At 45.8% G+C, this 13,061-nt stretch overlaps 1 protein-coding gene across 1 annotated transcript in view; it reads right to left on the bottom strand.

Annotated features, from left to right (window-relative positions):
* Window positions 1–10,692, bottom strand: part of TM4SF4 (transmembrane 4 L six family member 4) — a 26,510-nt gene extending 15,818 nt beyond the window's left edge. Inside the window, exons 1-2 of the mRNA XM_006149721.3 lie at window positions 10,269–10,692; window positions 9,428–9,517 (exon numbers count right to left, since the gene is read on the bottom strand). Coding sequence (XP_006149783.1) covers window positions 9,428–9,517; window positions 10,269–10,442 — 264 coding nt within the window. The 5' untranslated portion in view covers window positions 10,443–10,692. The remainder of the gene's footprint in view (window positions 1–9,427; window positions 9,518–10,268) is intronic.
* Window positions 10,693–13,061: the final 2,369 nt, after the last annotated feature.

Genomic DNA, 13,061 nt, shown 5'->3' with positions numbered 1-13,061 from the left:
TTCCTGCTGTGAGCTGAGTAAAGGATTTTAGATATCACTTCTGGTACATTTTCACAGGCGTGTATTTAGAAACACAGAACGTGAGAACAAAGGCAAACACTCCTCACTTTAGGCAAGTCTGAATACATGAGAAGTCAACATAAACTCTCAGGGAGGAAATTAGTTTTCCCTTTGCTAAAGTCACCATTGTGAGTATCTCTAGACCAGCACTGTCCTCTAGAAATGTCATGTGAGCCATACACGTTATTAAAACATTTCTAGTAACCAGGAACCAGCAGGTGATGTGGTGGTTAAGGGGCTGGACACTCCCACATGACCAACCATGGTTCAAGTCCCAGACCTGGTGTCTTGCTTTCTCACTGTCTCTCTCTCCGTGTATTGTTCTGGTCAAATTAAAAAAATTAATAAAATAAATTAATAAATAAAATGAAGTAATTCTTTAAAAAAAATGTCTAGTAACCACCATTAAAAAAAAAAAAAAAACTAGGGGTCAACAGGCAGCATAGTGGTTAAGGTGCTGGACTCCCACATGGCTGGCCATGGTTCGGCCTGGATCTGGCAGCTCGATATTCACACTGGGTACATGTGTGTGCATGCCTAAAATCCCGAGAGGAGAATGGAGAAGGGATTGGGATGCGGCCATTCCCCTCATGAGGTGATTTCTCACTTTCCCTTTCACTGTCTCTGTCTCTCAGGTGAGAGCATGTGCTCTATGGCAAAAAACTTAAAAACCAAAAACAAAAAAAATAGAATTAGTGGCTACCAGATGGTGTGGTGTGTAAGGTGCTGGATCCCACATGGCTGATTCCACTGTTTGAGGCCTGGGCCCGGCACCTTGAAAAACAAGCAGGGCACGAATGTGTGCATGCCCAAAATTCTAAGAGGAGAATGGAGGAGAAGGGATTGTGGCATGGCCATCTCCTGTGGGGTGATTTCTCACTTTACTTCTCTTTGTCTTTCTCTGCCTCTCTCCAGCGAGCCACCACACACACTACAGCAAAAATCTTAAAAAAAATTTAAAAAAAAGTAAAAACAGGTGAGATTGATTTTTCCTTCTTTTTCCTTTTTTCTAGTTTTTGTCACAGGGTGTGTGCTCTTGCTGAAGAGAGACAGAGAGAGAAAGTGAGAACTCACTCCCCAGGGTGATGGCCATGACACAATACCTTCTTTCCCAGTCTCCTCGTGGGATTTTGGACACACACACACACACACACACACACACACACATGCATGCACAGACACGGCATGATTTTCAAGACATCAGTTTCAAGACTCAAATCTTTGTCAGTCGTGAGATCAGCAGTTAGCGCAATGGCCATGTCGTTGGACTCTCACATAGTTGGCCGCGGTTTGTGTCCCAGACACGGTAGCTTAAATTTACACTGGACGTGTGTGCGTGTGTGCCCAAGATCCTGAGAGGAGAATGGAGGAGAAGGGATTGCGGCATGGCCATCCCCCCTGAGAGGTGATTTCTCACTTTCTGTCTCTGTGTCTTTCTGGTGAGCACACGCACCCTATAGTAAGCAAAAAAATCTCTCCAAAAAAAAAAAAAAAGAAAGAAAAAGAAAATAAAAACTTTGCCAGCCATGTGGGAATCTAGAGCCTTAACTACCATGCCACCTGCTGGCCCCAATACTATTATTGTAACATATAATCAATATTTTAAAATACTGAGATAGTTCCGTGTTTCTCTTTGTCTGAATTCTTTGAAATCTGTGTGAATATCTTAACTGAGACTAGCCATGATTCACGTACTCAATAACCAGGTGTGGATAGTGGCCATTGACTACCACGTGTGGAACAGCATCATCTAGAATATTGAAAAAAACGATTTTTGGTAGTAAACGTTTTAAAAATGCAAGGGTATGGCACAGTGTGAATTCATGGCTGTGGTTAGTCTCAGGAGAGAGGGAGAGAGAAAACAGACAGGAGCACAGTGAACCTCAGTCGCGTCAATGATGTCTTTCTTTCTACGACAGATCTGAAGAAAACACAGCAGCAGGTTACCATTTCGTAAAGGTAGGAGCAGTACGTTCTGTTTCCGAACTCAAATTGGAAATAACTCGCCTTAAATAAATAAAACGAACACCCTCACCTAATTTTTCTTAACTTTGCCAGAATAGAGGGACTACAGGCAGCAAGTACGTTTTATGCTACGTCGCTTTACATTATTCCAGATCGCGAGGTTTTAAAACGCTGTCGAATTTGCTACTCGGGAGTACGAGCCATCTTAAAACCAGCATGGAGGGAACCAGCAGTTAGCGTAATGGCTATGTCGCTGGACTCCCACGTAGTCGACCGCGGTTCACATCCCGGACCCGGTGGCTTAAATCTCACGCCGGGCGTGTGTGCGTGCGTGCCCAAGATCCCGAGAGGAGAATGGAGGAGAAGGGATTGTGGCGTGACCATCCCCCCTGGGGGGTGATTTCTCGCTTCCTGTCTCTATGTCTCTCTCTGTCTGTCTGGCGAGTGCACGCGCCCTATAGCGAAAAAAACCTCTCCAAAAAAACCCCCCTCAAACCAGCATGGAATAACTTCACTTCATCACGGGCTTCATTATATACAAAATGTCTTAGATGAAAGGAAAAGTTATTGAGATCCGGTTGATTACCCTGGAAAATAGACTCTCGAAAATGGTGCCACTTACGTAGACGGGCGGGGGCAGGTGGTGTCTCGTGTTTAAGCATGACGCTCTATGAGGCCGACCTACATGGGGAGGTTCTGGGTTCGTGTCTGGAGGTTTCCTGAGTGCACTGGGCACATGTGAGCCCATCACCTCAGGCTAGGTCGTACTGTTAAGACCGTATTGGGGATGAAGTCTTTGTCTCTTTCTCCCTCACTTTCCCTCTCTGTCTCTCTCATGGAAGAAATAAATGCATAAACTAAAAAAAAAAAAAAGGCCAAAAACTCCTTCCAAACCCTGGGATATTCTGAGACACAGTAATTGGGAATAGTGAGGTTCTCTGGGGAGGGGAGTTGCCAGGCTTTGGAGTCAGAAATAGGAGTCCTCCTTTGGGGTGGTGTACTGTGGTCCTGCCCCACCTAGACGACCCAGGGAAGCCATGAAGGACACCATGGAAGTACCTAGACGACCCGGGGAAGCCGTGAAGGACTCCACCATGGAGTGGTCAAGGGCAGGGTACAGGCAGCAGGGCGGGAGCTCGCTCCTGGTTCCTGCCTCATGACCTTGGGAAGTTAATCGTTTTGTTTCTACTTCCTCTTCTGCAAAATAAGACTCAGTACTAAGCCTCCCAGAACTGGTCACATGCGAGATAGCCTAATCAATAGTAAATAGGAAATCAAAGGCACACGCCTTTGGAAAGTCATAATCCCCAGGTGGCTCCTCGATAGCCCCCAGCACTTCCCCATGGGACACTCACATCTCTATTGACTATTGTCGAGGTTTGGAGTCTTTCCCATGGCAGTAATGAGTACCTGAAAAACGTCGTTATTATATTGTCGTATTTTTATATCCCCCCACGCTCTTATTTTCTGCAAACACAGAGTTTAACTCTGGGGAGGGAAATTAAAGTTAACAGGCGAATTCTCTTTTGGTTGCTCAGCCCACGTGTTCTACTCACGTTGGTAAAGAAATATGTTTATAAGTCTATGTTGTAAATACGTCTCTTGAAATGGAAGCGAAGAGGCCCTGTGATCACATGCCATTGGCCGGCTTTAAGACCTCCCTCTCTGTTGGGATCTGGAAGCAGTCAAGAAGCATTGGATCCCGGCTCTGCCCTGTCTGGGATGTGTCCTTGTCGCCTATGTGCGCTGAAGCCAGTGGACAGACAGGAGGGGAGGAAAAGGGCCTGGTTGGGGGACGTGGTGTTCAGAAACCTGGGTAGTGGCAACCCGTTGGAGAAACATCATCTCCAGTGGGCAGGATATTCCTCCTTAGCACACATTTAAGAGATTTATAGATAGATACATGGGACCAGCAGATAGCATAATGGTTACATCACTGAACTCCCATATGGTCGACGACAGTTTGAGTCCTGGACCCAGTGGCTTAAAACTCATATCGGATACGTGTGTGTGCCCAAAATCCCAAGAGAAGAATGGAGAAGGGATTGTGGCATGGCTCCCTTTTCCCCCTGGGGGATGATTTCTCGCTTTCTGTCTCTCTGTCTCTCCAGAGAATGCATGTGCCCTATTGCAAAAAATCTCTCTCGAAAAAAATCAAAATCCTGTATTTTCACTCTGGCTAGGCTTGGGAAAAGGGTGGGAGAGCCTCGTTTTCCTCATCTACAAAACAAGGAATTTAATGCCTAACTTGAAGTGTCATGGCAAGGAAGGAGCCTGACAAAGGATGGAAGTCCCTGAAATCACTCGTTCGTCCAACAAGTATGATTGGGGACCGAGGTGTCCGTACCGCAGGTGCGGAAGTGGCACTGCTCTCTCCTCCCCTCCCCTCCCGCGCATGCTTAGTATATCTTGCCCTCTTTTCTGCCATGTCCTTAGGAAAGGTCGTAACTGCCACAGTCCATTTCACACAGAGGATTTCTTTTTTTCTTTTTTTTTTTTTGGAGAGGTTTTCGCTATAGGGCGTGTGCACTCGCCAGAAAGACAGAGAGAGACAGAGAGACAGAAAGCAAGAAATCACCCCCCAAGAGGGGATGGCCACACCACAATCCCTTCTCCTCCATTCTCCTCTCGGGATCTTGGGCATGCACGCACACGGGCCCGGTGCGAGTTTAAGCACCAGGTTTGGGACTTGAACCGCGGTCGACTGACTACATGGGAGTTCAGCGACATAGCCATTATGCCAAATGCGGGTCCTTCACACCAGAGGATTTCAAAACATAGAAAACACTTAAAGAAGAAATAGATTCCATAGTTTCATTTATTATTTTTTTTTCAAGGTAATCTATTCGTTCAAAAGAATTGCCTCAAATTGATTGTCATTCCAAAGAAAGAAGCAGTAAAGAATCCTGCTTTTGCCCCTAGGGGCTCTGCAGGAGACATCCCCAAGTGTGTTTACCCAGAAGGTGTCCCCAGGGGGCGCTGGTGAGCCAGCCACAGAAAAAGTGATGACCCTGCCACACAGACTGCTCCATGAGGGAGCCAAGATCTTCCTCTGAAACAGCCGTCAACCACCTGGCCCTGCCTGTGGGTGGGTGTGTCTCTTTATCTACCTGATATGCTTGGAGGATGCTGAAAAGGCAGCTCCCCCTTCCATGTATATCTTCTTTATTCATCTACCCTCTACCCTCTTATTAAAACACACCTTTGCGTCAAATCCAAGGTCCTCAAAAGGTTCTTGGTAAGGAACGGACTGAACAGGAAGGAGTTGATAACATTAATTAGATGTCACTGGGCCCAGAGAAATCCAAGAAAAATAAAAAATATATATATAAAGAAACAAGAAATAGAAAATTATTTGTTGCCGAGAACATGTGTGGTAATATCCTTGATTGAGCCTATATATGATGTATATAGGAAAATCTCATTTTGTATACTGTACTGATGTACAGTGGGTGAATGTAAGTAAAAAATAGAAAAAAGAATTAGAGAGCAGGAGACACCTGGCTGCTACAGAGTAGCTGCGGGAAGGCCTCAGTGACTGTCCTACCCTGAGGAACAGGGTGTGGCCTGACGACAGGCCCAGGGCCTGGCTTTCAAAGCCCACCTTAAAAGGCCCCCTCCTCTCACTACTTTGGCTCCAGGGCTCACTTTTCCTGGCCCTCATTTAGCCTAATTTGTGTGAAAGACTGGGGACTCCAGGGGCTGAGCTTCCATTTTGCTCTGCCTAGCGGGGGAGAGTGTCTCTATTTTCTCAGTTTTACCATGAAACTCTGAATTAGGTCATCTTGAGATCCCTTCCAGTTTATTGTCTTGCTTTATCTCTACTGCCACCCATCCTGCTTCTCCTATAGATATTTATGTCCTGGCATTAGTACCCAAGGAAGGGGAGAGAATGGTGTTGCTGAGGTCCTGGGAATGTTCCAGAAAGACCTAATGCAGAGAAGAGAGAGAGGCCTGAGAGGAAATGACAGAGAGCAGGGTTCTTGAGAGGGCAGCGGGGTACAGTCCAGCAGCCCATGGCTGGTCTGTGTCTGTCTCGCAGGCCTTTCTGCCTGGCAGGGCTTCGTGGCCAGTGGGTCATAGAAGCCATGTTTGTCAAGCACCTGGAAGGAATTGGCCTGAGCATTTGGAAAAATTCAAATCTTTAACAACATGGTTCTGACCAGACATTCTGACAGAATATCTGTAAATTTAAAAATGATCATTGCTCAGCTCTAGAGACTTGGAACATGAAGGAAACAGGATTCTGAAGCAGGAGTCATGAACGCAATGGCTTAGGGCAGGACAGAAACCCGAAATGAACAGAGCAGCCATGTGGGGCCTGGGAGCTCAGTTCTGCCCAGTGCAGGCGAGTCTTCACAGAGCCAACAGGCAGGTGGGTTCATTTTTTTTTTTTTTTAATGTTTTGAAAGAAAAAAGTAAGCTATCTAGATATGTTTGCTGATCTCGCTTAATTTTTAAACGTTGGCAGATAATTCAAAAATAAATTAAAGATAAAATCTTTCTGTCAGCTGCCTGGTGTGTGGTGGAGCCTGGTCCAGGACAGCTGTTGCTGGGTGCCTCAGTTTACAATCTGGTACCGAGGGCCCCTTGGTGGATGCTACCCAGTCAGCCAAGGCCAGATCCCCCTTAGGGGTAGGGCGCACCAGTAGAGAAGCTGTGTTTGGCAGATCAAATATGTCAGACTGTATTGACTCAACTCTCTGTGAAAACGTGACTTCTCTCTGGGACTTACATTTAATAATAATAAAAAAATAGTTGGGACCAGCAGATGGTGTAATGGTTACATTGCTGGACTCCCATGGAGTCAACTATGGTTCAAGTCCTGGACCTGGTGGCTTAAACCTCCTGCCAGGCGTGTGTGTGTATGTGTGTGTGTGTGTGCTCAAGATCCCGAGAAGAGAATGGTGGAGAAAGGGTTGCAGTGTGGTCATCCCCCCCGAGGAGGGGGTGATTTCTCGCTTTCTGTCTCTTTGTCTCTCTCTGGTGAGAGCACATCCCCTATAGCAAAAATCTCTCTAAAAAACTTAAGTTTTGCACAATGCTTTGCTATTTCACTTCTCATTGTGGTTAAATATAAACCCCAAAACAAATAAATATGCAAACTTTGTTTTAAACCAGCCAGTCTTAAGCCTTCTGTTCAACACCAGGAACAAATGTTAGATTTCTAACATGACTCTTCTTCCTTTTCCTCTGACTTCCTTAAATGCTAAATTAGTTTCAAACTCTCATCTCCTGCTTATCCTCCAAAAGTTCACAAGGTATAATAGGATTATAATTCAAGCAGAAAATAAGTTACGTTTTACTTCTTTTCCTTTATAATTAAATGAAAATACCAAATATTACATATAACATATGTTACATAATTATATCAATATATAATGGTTATTTTCAGTGTTAAAAATTATTAATGCTTATCTGGGATTCGTGATAGTTTTAAGAAAATAATATTCCTCTAGAATAATCTTCGAAGTCACATGGGAAGTTATACTGTAGGCATACCACCCCAGCCTTCGCTCTTCATCCTTGCTCAGTAAATGATTTTTGACTGAACGAGCAATTAATGGCAAGGAAAAAAATGTTAAAAACATTCTGTTTCAGAATGAGTAGGTGTACCCTTCTCGTTTGGAAGTTAAACTCAGTGTATTTAGTTCATTCTGATTCTCTGAGATGGACAACGAAACCATGAGCGATGAAGAAGGAGCTGGCCTGATGTATCCCCTCATTCCAGTTCTCCTTCATTTTTGCCACATGAAGATGCCTGCACTCAGTATTTTTTGTTTAAGTCAATTATGTTTCATTCAGTCATATCATTACAGGTTGAACATCTCTCATCTGAAAATTCAACATGCAAAGTGGCCCAGAATCTGAAACTTTGGGGGCGCTGACACGACACCATAAATGGAAAATTCCACACTTGACCTTTTCTGATGGGTTGCAGTCAAAGCCTTGCAATACAAAAATACTACACACGACTACCTTCAGGTCATATATTTAGTATGTATATAAAACATAAATACATTTTGTGTTTAGGCTTGGATTCCACATCTAAGATAGCTCCTTATATATGTGCAAATATATATATATATTTTTTTTTTTTGGAGAGGTTTTCGCTATAGGGTGCGTGCGCTCGCCAGACAGACAGAGAGAGACAGAGACAGAAGGCGAGAAATCACCCCCCAGGGGGGATGGCCATGCCACAATCCCTTCTCCTCCATTCTCCTCTTGGGATCTTGGGCACGCATGCACACGCGCCCGGCGTGAGTTTTAAGCCACCGGGTCCGGGACGCGAACTGCGGTCGACTACGTGGGAGTCCAGCGATATAGCCATTACGCTAACTGCTGGTTCCCTACGTGCAAATATTTTTAAAGATCTGAAAGTTGAAACACTTTTGGTCCCGAGTATTTCAGAACAGGGATACTCAACTTGCATTATGAATGAAAAACCAGAATCATTAACAAACGTTGAGCACAATCTGATAGGATTTCAGGTAAGAAATATTATTTGTGTTCCTGGATCCTGAGATATGTTTTATCTTTGTTAGAAAGGGAGATGACGAAGGGTTAGACACCGTGACATTTATTTCTATTAGAATAGGATTTTTTTCCTTCATAAAATAAAAAGGATTGAAGGAGAATGGAAAGGAATTGCACAATATTCCAGGCTGTTGCGAGATACAGAAATAGCACAGCAGGTACCACCAGAGCTTGCCCCATACTTGAGAAATTCTGATCTAATCCAATGACCGCATTTTACAGAGGAGCAAAGGGAGGCAGAGGGCAGGGTGCTGGGCCTGATCCCAGGGTGGAAGCCAACCCCATGTCCCGGCTTCCTTTCCCCTCTACTCTGGAATGCTGATGCCTCCTCTCTCGAGCTCACCTGCTAGAAGGTGAATGGCCGCATGAAACAAGGATGGAACAGAAGTCCTGGCGTGGAATCTGGGTGGAAGCGGGAGGTGTTGAGCCTCAGAGACCGTGACTGGCAGTGGTGTGGATGGGGAGTTTAGGGGGCTCTTGGGGAGGAGAGAATAATCATCTCTTATCCTGACGACTCCCCTTTACTCATGAGATGATACAGAGCCAGAGAAGGGGGATGACTTGTTCGAGGTCTCATGGCCTCTCAGTGGCAGAGGGGAAGTTGGAGCCCCATCTCTGCCTCCCAAGCCTGCAGTCTATACGGCATTGCTCTGGGTTTCCAGCTCTGGCACCCCTGCCTGTTTGTAAAACAAGTACGAAGGCTATGGTTTTTTTAACATCTGTTATTATGGCTACTTTGCACTAGCAGGAGAACCACAACTTTCCTTGCACCAGATGTCCCAGAGTCCTCACTCTCAGGCTACCCTGCACCAAGGGACACTGCACCCCTCCATAATCCTAGTAGCTGCCCGCCATGGTAACTCACCGCAAATCGCTTCCCACAGCTCTGGTTGCCGCAGCACCCACAGCAGTCATTGTTCTTCAGGCCCAAGAACACCAGTGCAGGGAAGATCATCTGTCAGCAAGAAAAGTACCTCAGAATGGATCTGGGATTGGAGGGGAGGGCCTGGGCCTGCCTGGCTGAGTGAGGAGCCTTTCCACAGTGGGGACTGCATAACTCCAAGGGGACGGTGGGTGACACTAACAGCATGGCTGGCAGGATGGAAGGAGTGGTATGGACTATTGAGGTTCCATTTGACCTAACTTCAGTTTTAATGAGGTAAAGTTTCAAGATTTGACACCCGAAGTTTCCAATTAGATGGCGTTTAGGACAAGGATAAGAAACGTGTCCTCAATGGTCATGAAAAGCAATCTTCTCTCTCAACTGGACGTTCCCAACTCCATTGGAAACAAGGGGTAAAGAACTCGTTAGTGCCTTGGCGTGGAAGAGGATGCCATGGGCGCCTTCTCTTGGTGATTGTAAGTCAATCACTTTGCTAGAAAGCATGTTTTTAAATTTATTTTTTAGTTTTGGCACAACTCTGTTGGAATAAAACAATAATGTGGGCTTCAGTTTGGTTCATGGGACTCAACTGACCCATGAGAACCACCAGCCCAAGCCAGGAATTAATTAGTAAGTACAGCAGATAGGTACTCATCAGCTCCCAACAGAGAGAGGGAATAAATTAAGACACTGTGTCTCCTCATCATGCAACACTTGAGCTTCTGGCAACAACTAGCTCTCTCCCTGTTCAATGACTACCTGATTTACACAGGATGGGGGTGGGGGGCCTCCTTTCAGAGGATTTGAAGGCTTCCCTACTCACCAAGACCCCGCTTCCCAATATTCCTCCGAAATACCAGATCTCGTCAGAAAGGTGATTGTTGTTGTCTATGACTTTTCCTCCAGGGAAAAATAGCAGGATGTTAGCCAGGAAGCCAAACAGAGCGAGGGGAATGAGGGTGCCCCCCAGGCACTTGGCACAACCCCCAGTACACATGCTGGGGACGCAGGAAATAGGCCAGCGACAAAAGGGTCCTCTCTGTCTCCTTCACCGGGTCTCTGCAGCGTCGTTGGCCTGAGCGTTCTAATAATTGTCCCCGGTTCAATCAGTATTTCAGAGCTGAGAACCACGTCGCTGTGACCTGTGTCCTTGGAGTTGTTTCAGTCTCTCAACGACAGCAGAACCTCAATGGCAATGGATATTTATATACCCTGCCTGACCTGGTCCTTTTATTTTTGCAATTCTCCTCCCCTCACCACAAATGAGATTATGTTTAGAGCAATTGTTCAATCGTTTTGCCATGGAGACCAATAACCCCTGTTAATAATCCACCAGCACTGACAAGACACTCACACTGCGGTGATCGAAGGCAGGACGGGAACAAACAGTGTTCAGAAGTGGCAGCACCTTCAATCAGTCAATGCCCTTGCCCAAATAAAGAAATATTCTCCCAGGCTTTTTATAAATCACTCGTATAATTGGGTTACAGCCTAGTTCAAATCATGCTTCCTCATGGTCCACAGTGAATTTCTTTGTTTTCCATTGAAATCCTGGAGTGTGGGGTGAGCCAGGACAGCTTCCATTTTTCTCAGTACCAAAATCATTTCACGGTCTAGTTGGATATCATTGACTTTGGGCCTATAGGGATTTTTTCAAGGATAGAATTGGAATATTCATTTTATTGTTCATCAATGAGGTGCGTAAGCTCTGTCTCCTTCCCTACATACATCCTGTGATGGAATTAGCAAAAACATCGTCCTAATCAGCCTGTTCAGCTCCGTCTTCCATCTAGGAATAGAAACGTCTGTTTCCACAAGGAACTTCGGTGTTGGGTAGAGAAAGAAAAGGAAAGAAACTCAAGAAGCCACCGGGGCAGTGAGCTCAGTGTTGAGGAGCAGTTAGAGAGGGTGGGAGGCAGGAAAATGCCCCTCGTTAGAAATGTTGCCCACTGCCAGGAATGATGCCGTCTTACCTGTCTGTGTCATGCCTAGAAGCTCTTCACTGTAGGATGACCCCGCTTGGTCCTGGTCTTAACAACAGCTGAAGGATTAACGGGTGGGATTGAGAGTCTTGCTAGTTCCTCACTGAGGGTCTCGAGGGTAGAATTAAAAACAATAATGGATAAGCAGGTGGCATAGTTGTTAAGGTACCAGACTCCCATATGATTGTCTGTGGTTCATTTCCCAGAACTAGTGGCTTGAAACTCATGCCAGGCACGTGTGCGTGTGTGCCCAAAATCCCAATAGGAGGAGAAGGGATTGCGCTGTGGTCATCCTCCCTGGGGGATTGATTTCTCACTTTCTGTCTTTCTGGGAAGCACACGTGCCCTATAGCAAAAACAAACAAACAAACAAAAAACCCTTAAAAAATTAAGAACAATATGTAGATTTATTTTTTAAAGATTTTTGATAGAGGGTTCATGCACTCACCAGAGAGACAGAAAGTGGGAACCCCCCACCCCCCTAGGAAGGATGACCATGCCGCAGTCCCTTCTTCTCCATTCTCTTCTCAGGATTTTGGTCACATACACACATGCCCAGCCTGAGTTTCAAGCTACCAGGTCTGGGACTCGAGTTGCTGTTGGTCATGTGGGAGTTCAGCGCCTTAACCACTACACCACCTGTTGGCCCCAATAAGTACAATTTTGGGGGAAATAAAATTTTAGCAAAATAATGCACATGCCCTAAGGCAAAAACCTCTAAAACCCCCCAAATTTTAGCAAAATAAAATCCAGGTAATATCATTGTCATGGTGATACACAATAACATCCTTACAACATCCTAACACCAGTGACCTGCTCCCAGGGAAGATGTGGGCTGTGCTCTGCCAAGGCTCGGGACCTCAGGCCAGGGGAACTCTGGGAAGGATTCCAGAGGAGTCAGGTGGAATGGGTGTTGAGGTTCCTTCTAAAGATTCTAGGAAATGGGAACTGGTTGCTCTATAAAGATGGTTAGGGGGGACCAGCAGTTAGCGTAATGGCTATGCCACTGAACTCCCATGTAGCTGGCCACAGTTCAAGTCCCAGACCCGGTGGCTTAAACTCATGCCGGGTGCATGTGCATGTGTGCCCAAGATCCCGAGAGGAGAATGGAGGAGAAGGGATTGTGGTGTGGCCATCCCCCCTGGGGGTGATTTCTTGCTTTCTGTCTGTCTCTCTCTGTCTTTTTGGTGAGCGCACGTGCCCTATAGCAAAAACCTCTCCAAAGAAAAAAAAACATGGTTAGGGATCCTGGGGCCCGAGGGAGAAGGAAGAAAAACGACGTTTGCCGAGCATGCTCAGTGTACCAAGGAGGGTGAGCACTTCAAACACTCCTCACCCTTCTGCGAGTGGGTATTGTGCCCCTCTTCCCCACCCCTGCAGGTGAAAACTCAGCCCAAGAGGTGAAGTGAATTGCACAGGGTCATCCAGTATCGTCAGGAGGAGAGCTCAGATTCCTAATCCGGAGTTGGTCTGGATAAACCCAGGCTATAGTTTCACTCATAGAGTTTTCTGCTTAAAAACAAACAAAATCTTGTCACTATAAACAATGGATGTAAAGGCTGTACACACAGTGTACAATAACAATAACAGTCCAGTGACTTTCTCCCTTACTAAAAAATAACACATGGGGCCAT

Source organism: Tupaia chinensis, unplaced genomic scaffold (genome assembly GCF_000334495.1).
Source record: "Tupaia chinensis unplaced genomic scaffold, TupChi_1.0 Scaffold000272_1, whole genome shotgun sequence".
NCBI lineage: Eukaryota > Metazoa > Chordata > Mammalia > Scandentia > Tupaiidae > Tupaia > Tupaia belangeri.
Note: the sequence above shows the minus strand (reverse complement) of the source record. Positions and strands in the feature narration are given on the sequence as shown.